This window comes from Rhododendron vialii, chromosome 4a (genome assembly GCF_030253575.1).
Source record: "Rhododendron vialii isolate Sample 1 chromosome 4a, ASM3025357v1".
In the NCBI taxonomy this organism is placed as follows: Eukaryota; Viridiplantae; Streptophyta; class Magnoliopsida; order Ericales; family Ericaceae; genus Rhododendron; species Rhododendron vialii.
In genome coordinates, this window is record NC_080560.1 from 37,882,271 (window position 1) to 37,904,747 (window position 22,477).

A 22,477-nucleotide genomic window follows, 5' to 3' on the forward strand; every position below is an offset into this window, starting at 1 on the left:
AAAACCTAACGAACAATCCTGAACATTTTAAAGCTCGGCTCAATTCGATTCATTTGTAGCCCTAATCCTGTAGATTCTTATCTTCAAGACTATACCTCTCTAATTCGGATTAGGTTTGGATTTAATTTTATTTTTTTATAGGGGAACAACAATATATAAATTCGTATATACGAGATATCAGCAAATAGTAGCGGAATACAACACAACCACAGATAATAAAATAAGCTATAATAAAAACAAAACATGAAAGTCCTCAGAAGCTCCGATCAAAAACGGCATTCCCCTTGCAACTGCGCAAGTGGTAGATGTCATCGTCGCCCGTTTGCCAAGGCAATGGACGTGACATACGTCTTTGCGGTCAACATTGGTTATCTTGCAAAAAGCCAAGTACTAATATAAGGGCCTGTTTGGATGCCACGATAGAAGGGTGTATTGTAATATACACCCTTCTAATACGTGGGCCCTCTTCTATAGCGTGTTTTGGCAAGCCAAAAATAGAGGGATATCTTAATACCCCCCCCCCCCCTCCATAATCCCCCCTAATACGCCCTAAGGGGGGCTTACACATGGCTAGGGTGAGAGCCGGCTATGTGGAATCCCCCCTTGTAATACCCCCTCTTTCTTCCATGCAATTACAAAACAACATTATCCCTCCATTTATACCTCATCCAAACCAAGTATTATTTAATCCCCCCGTCACATCAATGTGGACCCACCCTTTTTACATAATACCCCTTACTATCCAATCCCCCCTTCATACATAATACCTCTAAACCTAATACCTCATCCAAACGAGCCCAAGTCGCTAAAGACCCAAACATCGGCAATAAATAAGTACTAGTATGAAAATCATGCAATTCGATTTTTTTTACCAACAACTCTAGGGGGCTAAGACCATCTCACCCCAACACGCGTAAACGTGTAAAACAATTGTGACAGATGTTATAGGGATTAATCTGAGATGCGCGCAAGCTGACCCGGAACAGGCTGTATTACCAATGAAAACAAGAATAGAAAACAATGCATTACATAAATATATGTACACATGAATTCCCAAAAACACAGTATATATCTCGAGATTCTATGTATAAGATCTTCCAAATTAGAGATCAAGCCGTTGTCATTAAAAGATGACTTCTTTTTTTTGTTTTGTCGATGGAAGATAACTCTTACTACACACATATATACTAGTGCTTACCCGTGCCTATGGCACTACGCATCTCGGTTGGAATTGTCCGTGCCTACAGCACTTGCCAGCTAGTGGCTCAAACACTAAATCAATTCATTAGTGTGTAGTATATGATCCTCTTCTTAGTGGCACGAAAGATAATTATCCATGCTTACGGCACTCTTCAAACTAAAATTTTAAGCTAGCTATAAAGAACATTTCTAACACCAAAAACTGCCAACGATGATCCCAATAGAGCATTGTTTTTGCTTTTAGACACCAAAACTCCACAAAAAAAAAAAAAAAACAGAGACAAAAAATCCAAAAAACATCCCAATCCCAATCCCACTAAACTCCAAAAATTTTCAAATACCTTTGCTTTTAGGGTTCTTTCTTTACCCACCATCCACGCAGCTCATAGGCTTTCTTCCAAATGGATATGATTTCTTTGTTAGACCCCTTTTGTTGACACCAAAACTTAAAAAAAAAAAAGACCAAAAATCCAAAAAAAATCCCAATAAACTCCAAAAAATTCCAAATACATTTGCTTTCACAAAGTTTTCTTGGCCCAGCTCCCACCGTCCATGATACTTGACAAATTTGAAAGATTTTGTCGGGTAAGGAACATTCCACGCAACTTTGTTGGCCCAGATTTGAAAGATTTCGCCAGAGGTTCGAAAGAGCGGTGTCGATTGAGAGAGAGAGAGAGAGAGAGTGTTGGCCCAGATTTGAAAGATTTCGCTTGAGATTCGAAAGAGCGGTGTCGATCAATCGATCGATCGATCGAGAGAGAGAGAGAGAGAGAGAGAGAGAGAGAGAGAGAGAGAGCCAAACACCAATAGAAGTAGGGGTTTTTTTTTATATGCTTCTGACAAAATTTGACTTTGGTAAACAGAATCGATGGCATTTTTGTAATATATTTGTAAGAGTGTGTGTGTTTTCTTAAGAGAGCTGGAGAGCTCACATTAGTCTTTAAATCAAATGAATCTTAACCCTCCTTTTAATGTATTTGTGTAGTCCTCACGCCTTTGTGTATTATTAGGTAGATATTCATGTAATAATAAATATTCATATTCACGAATCATGGCATGTGTAATGTAATTATGGTATGTATTTAGGTACACTACCCGAGCCGACAGTATTCACGAGCATTAATTAATCCTAAAGTATTCATTCCTTGTGGAGAAAATGGGGAATAATATAATTAATAAAGTATTTTGACCATTAGCATAAGCATTGCATCGGACTTCACGGTTGCAACTAGCTAGCCATGTATAAAATGTCAACTACCAATAAATCATTCTCTTCTCAGGTAAACCGCAACTGGGCTAGCTAGCTAGGAACTAAACTATATATACTTTGCACCCCCAAAGTACTATACATCTCAATTCTAATCATGACTTCGGCCCTTTCTAATTATTAAAATTTTCACTCTTGTGTAGGAGTATTAATTAAATGAATTTCTACTTATGTGATAGGTAGTAGTACAATTGGTAGTCATACAACAGAAGATATCACGTTGCATTAATTGCTACTTTTCGACAATATAGCTAGGTTATCGATCGATCAATGACTTCTTTGTTTTCGATTTGGTTAGGAGTTACCATTTGTAATTGTACAGATAACAAATAATTGGGAGTTCCCTGCTAAGGAATGACTTCAGGAGATTAATTGAAGGTTTGCTTAGAGCCTTTTTTAATTGGAAAAGGGGCTAGCTAGTATTTCTCGCTTCTCTTTCTTATGTAAAAAGGATGGTTGGAGTTCAAGAACCTGCAAGAATGAATAATTCAGACACTTTTTTGTGCGAAACTTCCGAGGGTGTTTCTCTCCTTAATTTGTACTACTTAATACTACTAGTAGAATATTTATATTTGAAGAATTTATGCCAATCTGCTCCCACTTGTCATTTTCTGCATTTTAAATAGTACTACTAAAACTCTAGCTAGTAGCAAATTCCGAACATATTGTCTGCAGTTTGAGGTTTTATGTGGTCCCATGAGATCTTTTTCTACATGGAATGGATCTTTTCCATTTTCCTGTTTGCTCAACCCATGTGATGCAGGATATTTTTCTTTGGGACTAGTCATATATCCATCACTATAGTTATTTCAATGACACTAAATTTAAGCCATGTAGGGAGCAAAGTAGATGTGACGTGATTTCCATGAGACAAATTTAATATATCGAGATTTTTGGCATGTGGTCTTAATTTTGGCTTTGCTCTCTTGAGCTTTGATTGTTTTTTGTGGTCTTATGTTGTTCTGTTTGTTTGGAGCTTTTTTTTTCTTTTTTCTTTTTTTTTTTTGTTAGGTTTTGCTTCCGATTCTCACTTCGGTTTGTTTGGTTGTTTGTGGAGCTTTGGGTTTTGAGGTGTACCGTCTTGAAGTTTTCCGTTAAGTTTTTGTGTGTTTTTAGTTAGGTCTTCTTCAGGCTTTTGCTGTTTTGGTTGGCGTCTTACCGTCCTTTTTCGGTGGTCTTGGGTGGCTTATGCCGGTGTACCCTTACTCCGTTTAATCTTTATAATCGTTTGTAAGGATTAATAAAATCTTTTTGCTGGGGGACCCTTGTTCCATTTAATCTTTATAATCATTTGTAAGGATTAATAAAATCTTTTTTTTTTTTTTCGGGGGGGGGGGGGGGGGGGGGGGGGGTGTGGGGGTTGTGATTGGAAAGGGTAATGTGGATAGGTTAACCAAAAGCAGAATTTCTCATAGAATTAGAAGTAAATCATGGCTGTTCTGTTGAGGAACTAATTAAACCCCACTAAAAACGCTAACGAGGAAGTGATGGTAAGCCAAAATTTCCAGAGTTTAGGGTTTTGGTTGACATGTATAACCACGAATGGTTTATCGGTACCTATACATGGAAAAAATGTTGTAGAATTCAAAGGGCCATTTAGGGGATCGAGAAGGGGGTTTAACAGTTTGGACATTCTTTGTGTTAAATTTGGCCTCGTTAGCCAAACAGTTTTCGAGAATTTTTCACAAGCCAAAGGCGCTTAGGGTCCCGATAAACTGTTCTTCTTGGCTCATCACTTCCTCCAAGAGAGTTTTGTTAAGTTGTGTAATGGAGTTCGACGAAGAGTACCAATTGGAACACCCTTCCTTTAGTTGTTCAAATAAACATTTAGGTTGGATTTGGAAAACCGGTGAAACTTTGGGGCTTATTATGTAATTTTTTCCTTAAACATATATTAACGATTTAAGAGTCAAAAGTACATTCTTTAAGAATGCAAGATGTAGTTTATGCTAAATTATTTGGAGTCAACTTGCTTTCTTGTCGCCATCCTATTTGTAGCACACGTTTAATTTAGAGTCCAAGTTTTACTTTACGGATGGAAGATGTAATTTATGCTGAATTATTTGAGTCAACTCGATTTTGATAATCATGGCACAACAAGAAGGTGGAAATTAAATTATTAATCCAATGATTCTGTTAATTATATACTTTTTTTTAATCAACTTGTAAGGTTAGTCTAGTTATCAGTTTGATCGTGGCATTATTTGATGTGAGAGCGATTAGGACTTTATATTAAAGAAAAATATGTTTATAGAATAAGATAGCAGAAAGGAGAGTGATTATTCCATTTTGTTGTGGTGCTCCAAAACCTCTTGAAAGGAGAGTAATTGTTCCATCGTATTACGTCTCAGTCTTTTGTTCAAAGTCGTACGTGTCGTACTCGACCGCCATGGGTGATTTAGGCAATTAAACTTTCTTTATAAAAAATAATTCAATAATAAAAAAACCTTACGACCATGACTACTAATTCAGTTTGTGCATAGCACGGGTGAAATATTTTATTTAGCTTTGATTCTTAGGAATTAGTTGGCGTGCGTGAAAAAAAAAAAAAAAACAATTTCTAATTGATTCCTAGGAACTTGCCATATGTAAATTCAACTATTGACCAATTTCTCAATGCAAATTCTTTTCATCCTGTTGATTGTGTGCATTCATGAGTGGAACCAAAATTCATGACAGAAAATTCCAATTTGGCTTTAGGCTCAGTAGAAGCAGTTCAATAGGATTTAAATTAGCAGGCTAACCAGAGATATCTCTAAGCTGAAACTTGAGATGCGACCGTTTTAAGTCTTCCAAAAATTTACAAATCTTAAGAGTTCCTCCTACTCTATTTTTATTTTTTTGGTTAAACGGGAATATATAATTAAAAGCTAAATTGAAGAAAGTACATCTCTATGTTCCTCCCACTTTGATATCCATTATGATAGTCCACTTATAAAAAGGGTCTCATATTTAATTTTTGCTTAAATGTCTGAAAAAGTCAGGACCGGCCCTGAGGCCGGCAAACAGGTAGGTCAGTCTCAAAGTTGGGCTTGGCCCGAAGTATTGGGTTGCGTTCGAAGAAATTAACAGGCTTCAGTTCAAAGCTGGAGGTTACTGTTGGCATCACTGGGAAATCCTCTTGACTAGGTATGTGATGGAATCCCAAAGTGTACCATAACACAATGTCCTTGTCTTCGATACCGCGGTTCCTGTTTTCATCACCCAAAAACATAAAATTAGTACCCAAAAATTGAGGATTTCTTTTATGCACGCGTACTTAAACGACAAAGAAAGAGTTCATTCATCACAAGAATAAAACTAAAGCTAAAGCAATTGACAACACACAAAACAAAGGGTTTCTAACGAGTAATGTACCTTTTGGACCACACATCTAGTGTGTCTTCTCCCTTGCTCTGATACACCAAAAGCCCACCAGCCCATTGCTCGGTTCGGTTATACTGAGTGACCCATATCTACATCACCATTCATCAGCCACACAAAGACAGTATGGTTAGAAAATAAACTAAAAAACGAAACAATACATTAAGGGCCCGATTGGATGCCGTATGAATTTTGGGTGTATTATTTATGAAGGGGTGATAAGATAATAAGGGGTATTAGTTAAGAAGGGAGGGCCCACATTGATGTGACATTTATAGAAGGTGTATTAAAAAGTAGATGGTTTGGATGATGTATTAGAGAATGGGGATAAAATAATACTTGGTTTGGATGAAGGATAAATTAGAGGTATAAGAAGGGTGTATGATGTAAAAAGTTGTCAATTGACTCTTTTGTCCTTGTGCAGTATTAAATTAAATTATTGATTAGATTAAATATTTAATTCCGAAATTGAACTTTTATTAATTTTTTTCACAAAAAAGCAAAAGTAAATTAGTAAAAAAGCAAAAGTAAATTAGTTAACTAATATAATAATTAATTATTAAATATTAGAAAACGTTAGACATTTTGCACCTCATCACTCTCACTTTCTTTATACCCCACCGACCCCCCCACTTTCTCGCCTTCTCCCATGGACGACAGTGGCGACTTTCAATTTTTTCGCACGAAGACCAGAAGACGGCGATCGTCCCTCCCTCTCTCCCACAAATCCGATCGTGCCTCCCTCTCTCCCACAAACAGTCAAAAAATCCGTTCGTCCCACAAGAAAAACAGGTACATCTCTCTCTTTCTTTCTACATATACATACATATTTCGTGTGTTTTGTGGTGGTAGTGGTGGTGATCTGTTGTTGTTCTTCTTGATTCGCTGTTTGTTGTTGTTCTTCTTCTTCTCGATTCGCTGTAGCTGGGAGAGAGAGAGCCGTTAGTGGAGGGGGATAATGAGGGGTAAAACAGTCCAAATTCGGGTGTATTAGGCCGGAGAAGCTATTGCAGGGCTCAGGGGTAGCAATAATTTAGTACCCCTTCCACTGGATTAGGGTGTATTCGCGTAGACGGGGGAGTGTTGAATACAGGTGAAAATAAGCTTGCCAAACCCAACTAAAACTGTCCCATCACTTCTAAACCGGGTGTATTCCACAATACACCCACCCAATGTTGCATCCAATCGGGCCCTAAAAAGTATGAAAAATAAACTAAAAGTCAAAGCCAAGTTTTAGAGAAATCAAAAAGATTTTGCAAACGATACCTGATTGTTGGTGAAAGCACCTCTAATTTGTGGGGGATCATCGAGATCAAGCAAGCTGGCTGCATTTGCTCCAGGGACAACCTTGTAACCACTTGGGTTTCCCAGCCTAGACATCTTCGACGGATTAACCACATGAAATTCCGACGGATCATAAATATTAAGCTTAACGCGGGCATCCTCCTCCCTCTTAGCCACGCGTCTCTCAGCTTTCAAGTAGCTTTTCCTCGGCGACTGGCCTGGATACGTCTCCTCCTTCACAAGATTGACCTTGACGAACGAATTGTCGGTCCCGTCGATATCCATGTCGAGGTGAAAGGTAACGAAGTGATCGTGAACCACACCGATCAGATTTTCGGACACCAATGGACCAGACATGTCGTTTTTGTAAGGAACTTGGTACATATTTTCATGTGGAGACCCTTTCACCATAAGCATCCCGGATAGCCCTACCTGGCATGATTTATGTGATTTAGATGTTTAACACTTTTAAGTTTCCGTTTCTGTTAAGAAAAATTTCAAATAAGTAATTATTTTTTGAATTAAATGTGATGTATTGTAAGAGAATAATATGTCTCGTAAAACAAAAATAAGTACTTAAAAAATAAGAGCCTTAGCGAAACGGGGTCTAAGTATTTTCCTATTTGGTGTAACTTTTCCGCAATAATTCGGGCCAGTACTTAGGTGCAGTTTGCCATGTGCAACTTATACCCAAAATATCTTGCATACGCTAAAAAAGAAATTTGATGGTTGAAACTCGAAAGCCTAGGCTATGCTTTCAGAATTATGCCTGACCAGTTTGTTTGACAGGTCTACTAGTGAAAAGATCTACGACACTTAAGAGGAGGATTTAATGAGGGGTCTATTGGGTCAATGACCCACTGTACCCCACTCACATTTTTAAAATTACATTTGCTACAAATACATGTTTATAGTTAACGCTGTAAAATTATGATAGTACCCATAAAATGTTGAATTTGTTATATGTGCATATTAACTAGATTTTTTTCCCCTATAGTGATAAACACCATACTAACTCTAAAAACGCTCGTTTCGGTTTTATCACAGAGAAGTAACATAATCGGTCACCTATATTATATGTTATATATTATTTAATTTAATGTTAAATAAACAGAAGAATTTGTAAATGCTCCTAAAATAAGGGACGGAATTTCATTCATCAATAGAAAAAGGCATATATGAGTGAAATAAACTATGTTTTTCATGAGAAGAACTAACAAATTACCTTAACGCGTATTAAACCATCTGTTTGGAATTCCCAATCAAAAATATAATCATAATTCCCTACTGTCGCTGCCATTCTTGCAACAAGCGTCACCTTGGGCCTTGATTCCCGGATCTGCAATAAATTAATTTTAAGGCCGAAAAAATTTAAGTTCTTAACCTTCAGTCATACAGAACTTTGTTTTGGCTTTAATTAGAATCCCCTGCAAGTGGGATGCGAGATTAGTCTCTAAGTTTAGTCAAGCTACGCATAAACTGACCTAGACACCTGAGTTGAAAAAAAAAAAGAAACAAGATTGTTTTTAATTAGGAATTTAGGGGCTTTTGGATAAATAAAGTCAAGTGACTAATTTTTTTGCCCTTATTCAAATTTTTTTCGCATTTGCTATTTTTTGTGGATTATTGTGCCGTCATGTTGAGTGGAATCTAAAAACTAAAAAATTATGATTGAAACTCAATTTTTTTTTAATAAAGACAAAAATAAGCCAATAAGTTAATTTTTTTCGTTTTTATTTATAAAAAAAAAAAAAGGTTTAGACCATAGTTTTTTACTTTTCTAATTCCTCTCGTTGAGTCGTACCAATAATTCAAAAAAAAATGACGAAAAACTATAAAATGCAAAAAAAAAAAAATTTGAATAAGAAAAAAAAACTAACCGGCTAATTTATTTAGTTAAAAAAAGCCCTTTAGTGTACCTGAAAATTATTGAGCTCTGAGTGTCGCCAGCCAATATCCCCAGCATACCGTTCAAACAAGCAGATCATATTGGGTTGAACATATGGGCTTCCGTCGGCCGATACAAAAAGCCCATCCATATAGTAAGAGTAGCCAGGACAGTCATTGAGAGGCACAAGTGGCATTGCTGTCACCCCAAGCCCAAACTCACCTTCATCCATATACGACTTGAAATACCATCCTTCATCTGGGTCCATATACGGCACGAACAACTCCGAAGCAAACCCCTTGTACATGACACTCCTCGGCTCGCCGGTCTCGGAGTCGCGAACCGTGGCCCGGGAGATTATCATCCCGGCTCGTTGGTCGGGCTTCAGGTGGAACACCCAGTTGGCCCATCTCACGGTATGCCCGTCTTCGACTCTATAGCTTGGGCCGTTGGGTTGCTCTATGGAGATTGGGTTGATGGGTTCCATCTCTGGTCCCTTGGCCTGTGCAACGTACCGGTAATCTGTGTTGGCACTCTTTGGAACCGGTATGCCCCGGCCTGTGTTTGAAATTTTGACCACCTCTTGCCTGTCGATGTCAACTATCAGAGTGAGGCCCTCGATGGGCCTCATGTAGAAATTGGGCGTGTCTTGGGTTGAGAAACACTGGACCTTCACCACCCTCCTCCCTTCTTCATCCGGCCCAAACCAGCCCGCAGAAGGCGTGCCACAAGACAAATCCGAAAACTGAATGCCTCGGGCCATGATTGATTTGTTGAACTCTTTATTGGACTGGACCACTTGTAGTGCGACCGAGATGTCCTCGGCCGTTAGTGGCGGATAGCCAGATCCCGGATTGGTGACATGCCCGGTGACCAGGCCCAAGTCCAAGTCCACGGTCAGGACATGGGTTTGGCCACTCGATAGGGCAATCACATGGGCTTTTCTAGGTGGAAGTGGGTCACCATTTTTCCACTCCAAGACCTGAGATTTTTCGGGTTCATCTAGGGAAAGAGAGTGAATCGCGGGGAAGGCCCACGAAAAGGGTACATAAGATGAGAGGATGGCTCGAACTGTGTTGATTTCGGTTACGGTGAGTGGGTCTAGTGGGTGTACTGGGGCTTCTGCTAGGAGGTTATTGGGCTTGGAAGCTTTGGTCTCCAAGACTGATCCAAACTTGGCATGGACACTTAATCCCTTTTTGGTCACAGGGTTCCATGAATGAGGAAAGATGAAAAGGGCTATAAAGAAAATGAAAGAGAGATGAAGATAAGAAGTGGTTCCCATGGCACCACTCTCTCTCTCTCTCTCTCAAGGAAGTGACCAGTGTATGTTTCCGATGCTAAGATGGATGCTGACATATTAGAAGGAAAATGTTATCTATATGCCGCATTCCAAGGAAGGAAATTTGTTCACTTCATTGGCATGATAAAAAAAAACTCACCACTAGTGACTTCTTCAGGGCCCACCAATTCGGCTAGTTACAAGAACAGTAGTTATGGACACAAAAGCATGGAATAATTAAAAAAGCAAGGGCATGTGGTAGCCTAATGGATGAGAGGTAAGAAGATTATTATATTGGAAGAGAAGCACATGAATCAACTACATTAGCTCAGTTGGCTAGAACTTTTACAATTCACTAGGAGGTCAAAATTTTCAACTTTTCCACTTGTGTATCGGTGTTCTTTTTATTTCTTTCCCTAATCGGGCTTCTAATTGGGTTGAGTTTATAGTAATTGTGAAATTGTTCGGAATTGTTTTTCTCTTAATGGGACGAGTAGTTGGGTTGGGCTTATAATGATTATGGAGTTATTATACTCGTAATTCTTATACTTGTCTTCTCCCACCGTTGGGAGGGAAAAAAAAAAATTCACCTAAATTGCAGTATTGCACTCCAAACTTTCATGAATTGTTTTGATTTCTGGCATCACTTTGTGTTGGTGTTTTTATGAATTTTAATAGTGTTAATTACCAACCTTCCGCATATTCGCAGATATGGAAATTGCATGAGGTTTCTTGTGAACCCATCTATTTGATTGTGCATGAATATGCATATTATTTGATGAATTGGTTATGGTTCTTATAAATGCAAAGTATCTACATCCGGTATTTTTTTTTTGAACAATTGGAAGTGCAAGTATGATATTTTCACCTCCGCTGGAGAGTATTGCCCCGTCACACCATACCACAATATGCAAGAGATCCCACCTCACCTACATCGAAACCGAAGCTAAGGTCCCATCACGTGTAAGTGGTGTTAGGAATATGTTTAACCTCGATAAAAGACTATGGGAACTCAAACTTGGGCCTCATCCATCCATGTTCGAAATTTCCACCACTGAACCAACCTCTCATTCGTAAAATCCACATTATTGAGATGTGCATGATAGGCCTACACATGAGGTTAATGTTGTGTTTTGCCTAGTAGATGTCAAGGGAAGAAAAGACCAAGAAAGAAATGCAAACTATTATCCCCATTCAATTTGTAAGAGAAGTGATTCTACACTTCCATTTGTATATCTGCACTTTCCTTTCAAATCGATGTTCACATGACTAATGAACATACTTTGTATACAAAATCAACACTGCCCTTGACAGGTAAAGAAACACACTTTTTTTTTTGAAAAGAAAGAAACACACTATATCACAACATCAATTTTCTCATGGGGACACCCAAATTACCTGGTTCTGATCATGAAGCAGAATGTTTCCAATTTCAAACAACAGGTGAGCATCCCCAAAATAGGTGGCACAACAATGGTTCTGAATCAATTGCGGTGAGAAATTCTGATCATACTCCTCATCGAGGGTGAATCGAGCTTTAGAATCCCGAATCTGATCCACATTGGCTTTAGCACCGAACTCAGGCTGAAAATTCTAGCTGAATCACTTGAAGCTGTTGACAAATGCATATGCAATCCTGGACACAACAAGAACGGAACTGGAACATCACGATCATCAAATAAACTAAGGAAAACGCGAAACAGTGGGAGGATAACATATAAAGAATTGTAACTCCCTTTTTTTTTTTTTTTGGTAATTTAAGAATTGTAAATTTTGAAATGCTCAAAATACTTCCATGTTGGGATTAGTTACAAGCTCTAATTTAATAGAAAATTCCATTTTCTGGGAATTAGTTGGAATGTGTTCGAGCGAACACCAAGAATTGGGCCGATGAGTTACTAGAAACCATGAGACACATGGAGCCATCAAAATATAACTTTACCTGATGAAATTTAGTTGGTCCATTAAAACACTCTAATAAGCTTTCTATGCCCATAAAATGCAGTTGATCTCATCGATGTAATTTCCTAGACTATATAAGAAGTTTGATGAGTTTTAGCTCCTCTGGTCTACTAAATAAGCAAGTAGGTAGATGGCGCCTATCATTAACACTCAAACATCTGGGGTACCTGAGTCCATGCAACATAGGGACTCATAATCATAATTTACCAATCTTCCGATTAGCCCTTTTTCTTTGTCCACAGCAACAGAAATATTAAATATGAAGTCCAAATCAACAAAATTTATTCCTCCAATAGAGCATCTCCAATATACTTTTGAAAAATTCAAGATCAAAAGCAGTTAAAAAGAGGAGCACATTTATTTAATTAACCACAAGAGCTAGATTACAAAAAATATAAATGGTGGGAACTCATTGAACCAAAAGTGCAACGGGGAGCAATAATGAAACTAACTAAATTGGAGTAATAAAGAAGCAGCCATACCTCACATTTTAGAGGACATCTTCCGGAGGACAATTTGATACTTGTACAGTGAAATCAGGATAAAGCGATTCTTTCGTTCTGACTATGGGAAATAGGGAATTCTGTACACCAAACAATCACCCCCGAACCGCCAGATCCATCAAGTGTTCAATAAATACTTGCAAGCTTACATCATCAGTGAATATAATTTCCGAACCATCCTTGTATGTAGAATTCTGTGTAACAGATGGATTCAATTTCGCTAAAAGAATCCTAGCCTGGCTACTGTGCTGGTCGCATTTTACAAGCTTGGGCACCGGGACCCGTTCAGCCACCAGTAGCTCTGCATCAACCTCTGGGGCTTCCAACAGCTTTCTGAAACTCTCATGGTTTGGATCCTTGTCATAGCCAAGTTTTCTCCACTGAGCAATCTTAGAACCATAGTGAATAACCACATGGAAGTATGAATCAAACAGCAGAATTACATCAGAGGAGATTGAACAAACATCTAAGAGGACAGGAACAGGGGGCCCATCAAAAGAGTATTGGAAAAGAGTGGGTTGAATCATAATAAGAGAACCCACCACCCCTTCTCTGTTCAACATCAACCGGAAAAAGGCAGTTTCATCAGGACTGCTGTTGAAAACGTCAATAAACTGGGACCTCCTCAAATGGTACATAAATTGTGGGAACATGGAGAAATTTGATGATAGGCGGAATGAAGATGGATCTTCCGGCATATAATCTCCAAACTTAGAAGCAAATCGTACAAGCGTATTATCCAGCCATCTAATAACATCTTCTGCAAAATCCTTCTCTGCTTTACGGATGGCAAGTCTAGCCATGACCGCAGCCGCAACTTCTTGATCAAACCCAGGTGCAATTTCTGGTGAGTGAGTCCCCATCCATCTTCTAGCAGCTGTTGTCACCCTTTTCCGGATTCCCATGTTTCCACTTCGGTAACGTGTTATAAACTGTATCAAGAATGCAGAATTGGGCTGTGCTTTCTGTTCATCGCCTACTTGGAAGAAGAAAACAATGCATGTTTTATTAGTGAGTGTACCCAACTTCCACATATTGGTGCCGCCCTCACCAATTTCCTTATTGCTGACTGAACTGTTCTTTTGCCTAAGGGAAACACAGGGACCAAGGGCTCCAGAAATCTTCACATCTTTTGTGGTCACTATCTCAATAGTTGCATCAAAACACATCTTCAAATTCCCATCTTTGTCACAATTAAATAAGTGACGCAAGCATTTCTTAAATTGGTCCGACTCAAATGAGTCCCCTAACATCATGAATCCACCAGAGTTCTCAACAGAAGCCCTTAGCTCAGCTGCTCCAACTTGATCCAAAGAACAAGCAAACAAATCAAGAACGATAGATGCATCCATTAACCGCCCTGATAATCGCTTATAGAACTCGCTAGACTTTCTGTGGTTAGCCGCATGACCACTATTCAGATCTCTGTGAGTTCTAATGGCATTACCCATATCCGACTCAACTATCATCCCAGGGCCCACAGTTGCGGGCCCAGATGTGAAGACCAAGATCCGGGACCCTGTGTTAATTGAGCATCCTTCTAGAAGTCCAACAGCAGCTGAAATTGCAGCTCCTGTGGACCGGTGAGGACGATGGCCAGGCGTGACTGGTGGTGAAGAATGGAGATCGTCAATTACAGTGGTGAGATTGAACTCACACTCAGATACTGGTAACAGAAAGCGTTGCTTTTGATTAGCCGGTGCCTTTCCAAGTTGTAGATGCTTTATATGATGAATCCCCATTAATTTTTGGGTCTGACAATAAAGAACGACTCAATAAAACTTAAACAAAAGTCAACTACGTCGTACAATAGGGATACCAAACAGAAGAATTGGCAATGAACTATGTAAGCCAACTGCACGGAAACTATATATCTCGAACCACAACTCTTTAAAAAACGTTTATTCTCACAATACAAAACCTATGAAAACATGAATCTGAAGAATTTGCTAGCTCACACTAGAATGTTTCTGAGTACCAACATGGTACTAGAATCTGATGCACAAAACCAGCCATAGCAGCCTTTACAAATTGTGAAATTGAGCACACAAGATGAATAAGAAACAGGCAAGCAAATGATCTGACAGAGTATGCAAATAAAGGTAGGGAAGCTCAAACGGAAATGAAAGCTTTTCCCTAGATATCGCAATATTAGAAGTAATATTGTATGCAAACTTGGAATTCAATCACAGAAGTTTCAGAGTAATTATGTCGGGCAGGGAAAAATTAGCATGTTCAAACCCAAGTCGATAAACAACGGGCACACTTATTTGCTAACCAGATGTGGTATTCAACAGGCGGGGGAAAATTCACATGTTAACCTGAGTCCATAAACAGCATCATTTCACAACAGAGAATTATAAACCAAAGCCTTTCTTACCAAACCGAGCCTTGTGTCTTATTCAGACAAAACGAAGAGAAGTTTTTTGAGATGGTATTATCATGCACAACATGATTACTTGGCACACCTGAAAGTAGGGGCAATAGTTTTTTTTTTACAAAAAAATAAAACTTAGTCCGGCCAGCTTACACACACCTAGACTAACCCGAGGGGACCAATTTCGCCGTCAAAAGGGCCAATTAAAGCCGGGGAAAAGCCCTGTATAGACTGGCCCCAAGGGAGTTGATAGCACCTGGGAGTTTTCGAATAGAGAAGGGGGAACTTCATCTACATTGAGGAGCTAACCAATCGAGGAATACTACTGAGAACACTATTATGCCTTCGCACTGACCTAACGAGCAGAAATGAATCTGTATAACTGATCCTAAAATAGTGAGTCCAGCAACTAACCAATCAGTATGTTTGAGTAGCAAATTTGGCATCACTCACAACTTCTCCAACTGAAACCCTACTAATATTAGCAACATTGAACCATTGGATAACATAAAGTACTATCAGTCTTGGTTAAAATACCACTTATGCTGCAAAGTAAAGTGATGAACTTCACGAAGGTTTTTCATCAATTACCTGATCAGATGAGAGCTCTCGTTCGCCATGGAGCACCAGAACCCGCAAACACTCTGAAAACCCCAAATCATAAACCCTAACCATCCCATCAAAAGTCACCAACCCTACCAAAGCATTCTCCGGCAACCGCGAAACAACTAGCAACAATTCATTCTTAAGTGCCCGGATCTCCTCTTCCGACGTGCACACATCCACCACAAACACAAACGCCGGCCCCACCCCCACCTTCCTCGCATCCAACCCCGCCAAAGAAGCACTAGAAGACCTCGAAAACGACGAATCCAACGATGTCAACCCATTATTACCCCATTTCCTACTCAAACACAAATTCGAACTAGGGTTAGGGTTTTTACCCGAATTTCCACTCAAACTCGAATCCGAACCAGGGTTAGGGTTCTTACTCCAATTTCCACTCAAATTCAAATTCGCACCAGGGTTAGGGTTTCTACCCCAATTTCCATTCATATCCGCATTCGAACTAGGGTTAGGGTTTTTGCACCAATTTCCACTCAAATCCGCATTCGAACTAGGGTTAGGGGTTTTACCCCAATTTCCACTCAAATTCGTATTCGAACTAGGGTTAGGGTTTTTACTCCAATTTCCACTCAAATCCAAACTCGAACTAGGGTTAGCGTTTTTACTCCAATTTCCACTCAAACTCAAATTCAAGCTAGGGTTAGGGTTCACCAACTGGTACTCAACCGTGCTGTACGTCGGGAAAAGCTCGGCGGGGAGGTTGTGCTCGCCGATGCCGGTGTAGGATCGGGGGAAGGCGTTCTTGCGGTAGCAGAAGGGGCAGACCCAGGTCCGGGACTGGTAGTCGACGCGGGCGTAGGGGTTCAAAACGGCGCCGCACTGGGGGCCGGCGCAGACGAGAGGGTCGTAAGGGAGGAGGGGGAGGTCGGTGAGCTGCATCAGCGGCGTGCACATGATCGAGAGAGGGATCACCAGGGCTGCGGCCCCGGGTTTGGTCACCGGCCATGCGTTCCACGTCCACCGGAGGCCCTCGATCGCTTCTAGTTCGACGAAATCCATTTTTTCTTTCAGGACTGGAATCGATGGGGAAATTGGGTTGACATCATTTCACTGGTTTGTGAAGCGAAAGACTGAGCATAAACTTGTGTGGGTAGAGAAGGGGGATTGGGGAGGATCCGAAGGGGTTTAAGGGTTTGAGGAAATGCTTGATTTGGATTGGAATTTTTGTTGGGAGTGATGACGGGGGAAGTGAGTGAGGGAGGGAGAGAGGAAGGCGGCGATGATCGGCAAGGAATAAACATGTGATTATGGCAGCAGACAAAAACAGAAACAATCTCTCTTTTTTCTCACAGTCGAAATTAACCAAATAATAAGAAGCAGCAGCAGCTGGCTATGGCTACTGCTCGGTTTGGGAGCCTAATTATTTCTATTTTTTTCATTCGAAAATGTTAGAAAACATGAAAGTGAACTCGAAACTAAATTGAGCGGTTGAGTCTCAGCTATTGACTCAATCATTCATTTCAGTTTCAGGTTTGAAAACTTTCATTTTTCCTATTAATACTCTTTTTGCATTTTGTAGTAATTGATTTTGATACTTAATTTTATGATAACTACTCTCTAATATTTTTATTATTTTTAGTGTTCAAAATATACATGATACAGTAAGATTATTAAAAGAAAAATATTGGAGTGTGGTTACTAAAAAAAAAAAATAGTGTCAAAATCATTGCCCGGCCCTTTGCATTATAAATTGTAAGTTATAAATTCTATACTATCGTCAAGATACATTACAAGAGTGTTTGAAAATATGTGCAGAATAGATTTTGAAAGAAAATAGTGTGTTTGGGAGGATAATGCTTAAAATAGATTATGAATTATGATAGTAATAATCTGTAGTGTGATGCATAACCATTGAAGTTTGACAATAACTACTAAACATTGATAATTAAAATATCTTCACAAAAGTAACCAATTTTGTTTAACGTGAAAGTCTTAAAATTGGCATTTTGCACCTGTCCTTGTGGTCAGCATCATGGCAATCCTTACCGCCCATGAATTAGTCTGGCAACCTTCGCTTTGATATCGACTGGGAGGATGGGAAAATTTATTGGTGGCGGCAAATATTATGTTTGTATGTGCTGTGTCTTTTTACTATCTGCAATTTATGAACCTGCGACTTCGCCTTCTGGGGGTGAGTTCTCTTTGATCTTCTGATCGGTGCCATATGCGTCCCTTTCTGGGCCTTGCACTCACTCATGTCCCCAAGGTTAAAGTTTGTATTCAAGAGCTGTTGCAGATTACTCCACAATAACCAAGTTGCTCTGATAATTATACGTTTTGTCGGGAATCAAGTCCTTGCATTGAAGCCTGAAGCCCTCCAAACCGGGATCAGTGCTAGTGATGCTGCTATTATGCTGGGGATTGCTCCAGCTATGGCTAAGGAGCATCTGCTAACTGCTGAGAGCAAGAGTATGTTTTTGTGATGTTTTCTTTTGAGTCCTTTTATTTGTGGAGAATGTTGGTAATATGCTGAACATATTGACAATTTTACCATGATAATATTATTGCAGGTCTCCTGTGCAGAGATGTAAGCCTGATGGCTTTCGGTTTTATGTCAATCTGTTTCAAGACATCGATCTAGATGACGTATACCTGTAAGTGGAAATCCATTGTGATGAATTCTTACCCCGTGTTTTATCCTTGCATAATTTTTTGGCTGGGTAGGCTTATAATCTGGAACTTTCCCCTGCTGGCACATGAAACTGCTCCTCTGTTCTCTTATTGACCGAAGCAATAGTACATTGTTTCTTCCCACTTCAGGTTATGTGCTGGGCCTGCTGGCCTATACTCCACCAAAACTGGCACTTCTTTCAAGGCATACCCAGTTCAATTGTAGCAGAGCACCTGCATCGTAATGTGAATGTTGAGGTTTCTCTACCTACTATTTCGGCTGACCAAAATATGGTGGGATGGGGGATAGCGCTTGGAAATCCGACCAAAGTAGCCTAGTTGTTGGGGGGTCGGACTAGAGGAGCCTACATTGGCCTGGGAGCACAGGCAGTTTGCAAGCACTATAGCGATGCTTAAGACTAGCTTGAGCCACGGCTAAACCTTAATCCTACCTAGGGCATGTTGACCAACGATCAATTGACATGAGTGTCCCTAAATGTTACCTAATTGATTCAAACTCATGTCCTAGTCACCAAGACACCAAGCAACTTATCACTACACCACAGCCCTAGATAGTCTTCCACTATAGATTTTGGAACATACCTGTGTTGCTCAATGAGGATCCACGCGTGAAATATATTGTAAACGCACATGATTCAATTAGTATTTTGTGGTTTTCAGCACCCCTACTCTTATGTGTGGATTGAGTGGTGGTTTGTTTTATCTCGTTCTTCTCTATTTCTTCTTTGTTGTCGGGGATTTGGGGGTGAGCAAGTTTGTATTTTTTTGCTGCCTTAAAAGGTTTCTTTTGTTACAGCGAAATACCTGTGCAGCTGCATCGCTTGACTAGCAGCAGATTGTTGGTGCTGCTTATCAACATCCGTGTATCACCTTGTATAGTGAGTAACAGTCACAGGGGCAGTAGCAGCAAGGTTTCAGGGGGTTCAACCCCCTGGATTCAGAAAGTCGGAGAATGAAAATTCACTTAAGTTTGTGAGTAAGTAGATCATATAGCTCAGAAAACAAAATAAATAAGGCCCCATAAATTTTCAACCATAATAAATATGTATTATTTTATGTAGTGTTTTGTATACAAAATCCTCTTAAAACATTTTTGTCACCGCTGTACTAAAATCTTGCAACCGCCCCCGGTAGCATAACATGGATAACTGCATATCTGGAGGTGTGTTGGGTCTTCTCTGGGTTTCCCTGATCTTCAGTTGAGATGATCCTACGATGTTACCAAACCAAACCAAACAGAGCCAAGCGAGCCTTAAGTCCCACTAAATTGCGCTGTGAATAGAAAATGGTATCGGAACTTCAAAAATAAACAAACTTTTCTCACTTGCAGTTGTGAACTCCCATGACGATACTCTGGTACTTGCAGGGGCCCCACTAATATTACGATAAGAACCACTACATGGCCACATTTGTCAGAAGGAAATTTATTTGACCTTTGTTAGTTTGTAATTTGTATAGCCATACTCTTAATGATAAGTTCATAAAGCTAATGTTGCAGAAACTCGTTATTTCCATAGGGAAAAATATTGAAGATGTTTGTTAGATTCGTTTAAGTAGATGCTGTAGATTAGATGTTTAGGTGTTTTGACAAGTTGTTTCCTGTGATGTTTTTAAGAATAATGTTGTTAATACCTTTCACTTGGTTGGTATCACGAATCTCACAAAGTCTCTCGGAGGAGGTATTGATTGTATAAATCCGAAAGTGCCTTCATTGATTACCATTGATACATTTCAGAATTGGCTGGACACTTAAGTGTGCAGAGATTCGTTCTTCTGGTCTGCCCACCCGTTTTGACTTCATCTCTCATCACTTTCCTGTTTAGGTAGTCTCCTACCACTGCAGGAGACGACTTCTGCAGGTTTTTATTTTTGAAATCAGGTCATCAATCCAGACCTGCTCAATATCACAGATTACATACTGAATGATTCTTGGAGTTCTTGGTAGCTTGTTCCATCATGTTTAGATCACTGAGAAACAATGTGAAGCATTCTTGAATTATTAGTTGTGGATCAGAAGTAGTAGTTTCTCAAGGATAGCTAGATTCATTTGGTAGAACCTGACCTCCAACAAACATAGCTGTTTGTAAAAACTGAACGTTAGCATTGTGCAGTTCATTTTAACATATTAATGGGTTCAACAAGAGTTAAGGTCCGGTTTAACAATTTTACTAGGTTTGTTCTGCCCATTTTCTCAATAGATGTAGAACAAAACTCTCCTGGTGCAGATGCTCACCCAGAAAACTGGGGGTTATTCTGATGCTTGATAGAGTGTTTTGGGCTTGATTGCTGGTCGAGAGATTGGTATTGAAGATATAATTAAAAAAAGGTGCTGGAGTTCTGGTTCTCCAAGTGGTAAAGCATCTTATCTTTGGGGGAGGACACTGGGATACCCACACAGCGCGGGTTATGGCTCCTTTGATGATTTTTCTAACACTCAAAATTTAAACATTGGAAGTGCCAAGGAAAGAGTGGTACAGTACCCTTTTTGGAATCGTAAAGTGATCTGTGTTTTCCGCGTCAATTTGATGTTTGAAGGGGAATAATTCTCACTCCTTGTTTAACTATTTGTGTTCCCTTTTTTGGTCAGTACTCGTATGAATGTACCACCCTTGCGTTGAAAAGTGAATTAGATTTAATCAAGTAGTGACAATGTTGTAGATTCGCATGAATAATGACAAAAAAGAAGAGTGCAGAAATCACTTCTGTTTTGAAATTTAACAAGGAAAGTGTGAAGATGATGCATGATGACCAACTGAAGTGTCACCCCAGAGGCTCTCCACCATTGTGTGCTAATGGTTTATTTTCCCTCAGTTAAATGAATTTCGATTTTGGCTACCTGAACCTGCTTGTATTTTGTTTTGTACTTTGTATAGCTACATGGGAAATTGTGGTTGTCATAAAGTTTTTATTGTGGCAGAGTCAACGATCACAGTGCTTACGGATCATGGGTCAGTACTGTGTGCTTCTAGGTTAGATGTTCTATTCATCAAATCCCTCTCATTGTTATGCCCTTATGCATCTGCATTCAAACCCTTCTTTTGTATTGAAAATTGTTGCTTTCGTGGAAAGTCTACTTCATCTGCGTTCATTGGAAAGTAGCGCACTAGATAGCGCAACTATCTTTGCTTTCTATTTCTATTTCTTTTTTCATCTACTTACTTTTCACCCGCATATTTTAGTTTAACGTCAATGAAGCGCTTGAGGTCTCGGCCTTGAAACCGAGAACTTGGCAGTCGCGAAGGATTTGAGAAGAAGTTTGCCATTCAAAGTGTTGGTGGTGTTGTCCTTCACATGTAGTTGCATGGATTTGGAGATAATGGCGGATTAGGCAAGCGAAAGGGAGCTGGAGGTTATACGTGTATTTATGCTTTTGTATCTTGTAGCGTAGAGGAGACTTATGGAATCAAAATAAGGGAAAGAAGCAGAAAGTAATTTTTTTTTTAATCAGGTTCTTATTTCCCCGAGGTTTTTGTTAAATGTAACCAGATAAAGAATCATTTGTCTTGACTTCAAGTGGTGGAGCCTGTGTCGACCAAAAGAAAGAAAGAAAGAAAAAAGAATTAAACTTTTTTCCTAGTACGGTTCAGGACACTCGGTTCATGAAAATGTCCGGGATAGAAAATGGATGGTCCATGGTACCGTCAATTTGGACCATCCATTTTCTTTTCCGGACACTTTCATGGATCGAGTGTCCCTGATCTAATACTTTTGCAGGAAAAAAACAAGAAGTGTTGGCGATCTATAGATCATATTGTCTCCATTTGTCAATTTCCTCTATCGAATTCAAATTTACCAAATATGTTCTGAATCTGTTCTCTCGTTATTTCCTATGTTATAAATCTGTTTTCTGTTACAAATCTGTTTTCTGTTAGAAATTGGTACTATATCACTGGATTTTGTGGAGCTTCTATTGCATTAGATTAGGGTTTGCAAAAAATGGTTGAAAGTATAATTTGGTCTGTTACTGGATTTTGTCTGAAGTATATAACGGTTTGCAGGCTTCAGCCAGGCATTCTACTATATGGAGAAACACGTCCACAACAATTTAACACAAGAGAGGTGCTAGGGACACATTAGGTGTGGCACACCTCAA

General features: G+C 39.5%; 2 protein-coding genes and 1 long non-coding RNA gene across 5 annotated transcripts; 1 reads left to right on the forward strand and 2 right to left on the reverse strand.

The window, feature by feature from the left end:
* Positions 1–5,342: 5,342 nt before the first annotated feature.
* LOC131324202 (amine oxidase [copper-containing] gamma 2-like) lies at positions 5,343–10,595 on the reverse strand. Of its 2 annotated transcripts, XM_058356062.1 has the most exons (5): positions 9,034–10,593; positions 8,340–8,453; positions 7,097–7,546; positions 5,825–5,922; positions 5,343–5,658 (listed from the first exon to the last, which is right to left on the reverse strand). In XM_058356062.1, exons 1-5 carry the CDS (start codon positions 10,285–10,287, stop codon positions 5,448–5,450), a joined length of 2,127 nt encoding a protein of 708 aa, XP_058212045.1. In that variant the 5' UTR covers positions 10,288–10,593; the 3' UTR covers positions 5,343–5,447. The 2 variants fall into 2 exon arrangements, with proteins under 2 accessions (XP_058212045.1, XP_058212046.1); XM_058356063.1 differs by lacking the exon at positions 8,340–8,453 and having other exon boundaries at positions 9,034–10,595.
* Positions 10,596–11,455: 860 nt separating this feature from the next.
* Positions 11,456–17,069, reverse strand: LOC131324201 (protein transport protein SEC23 G). 2 transcript variants are annotated; one of them, XM_058356060.1, is made up of 3 exons: positions 15,718–17,069; positions 12,729–14,503; positions 11,456–11,920 (listed from the first exon to the last, which is right to left on the reverse strand). In XM_058356060.1, exons 1-2 carry the CDS (start codon positions 16,750–16,752, stop codon positions 12,845–12,847), a joined length of 2,694 nt encoding a protein of 897 aa, XP_058212043.1. In that variant the 5' UTR covers positions 16,753–17,069; the 3' UTR covers positions 11,456–11,920; positions 12,729–12,844. The 2 variants fall into 2 exon arrangements, with proteins under 2 accessions (XP_058212043.1, XP_058212044.1); XM_058356061.1 differs by having other exon boundaries at positions 11,456–11,881; positions 12,734–14,503; positions 15,718–17,052.
* Positions 17,070–18,009: 940 nt separating this feature from the next.
* LOC131324207 (uncharacterized) lies at positions 18,010–21,930 on the forward strand. Its single transcript, XR_009199261.1, has 4 exons — positions 18,010–18,162; positions 18,264–18,347; positions 21,302–21,353; positions 21,564–21,930. It is a non-coding gene; the product is annotated as an uncharacterized LOC131324207 (long non-coding RNA).
* The last annotated feature ends 547 nt before the right edge of the window (positions 21,931–22,477 follow it).

What these genes read in the sequence shown, in the direction of transcription:
- LOC131324202 (XM_058356062.1), bottom strand. Translation starts at nt 10,287, where the DNA reads ATGGGAACCACTTCTTATCTTCATCTCTCTTTCATTTTCTTTATAGCC. An exon ending in ATGGTTTAATACGCGTTAAG is followed by an intron (nt 7,547 to 8,339) that starts GTAATTTGTTAG and finishes AAATCATGCCAG; the next exon opens with GTAGGGCTATCCGGGATGCT. An exon ending in CTAGATGTGTGGTCCAAAAG is followed by an intron (nt 5,659 to 5,824) that starts GTACATTACTCG and finishes TGATGAAAACAG; the next exon opens with GAACCGCGGTATCGAAGACA.
- LOC131324201 (XM_058356060.1), bottom strand. Translation starts at nt 16,752, where the DNA reads ATGGATTTCGTCGAACTAGAAGCGATCGAGGGCCTCCGGTGGACGTGG. An exon ending in GAGAGCTCTCATCTGATCAG is followed by an intron (nt 14,504 to 15,717) that starts GTAATTGATGAA and finishes CTTTATTGTCAG; the next exon opens with ACCCAAAAATTAATGGGGAT.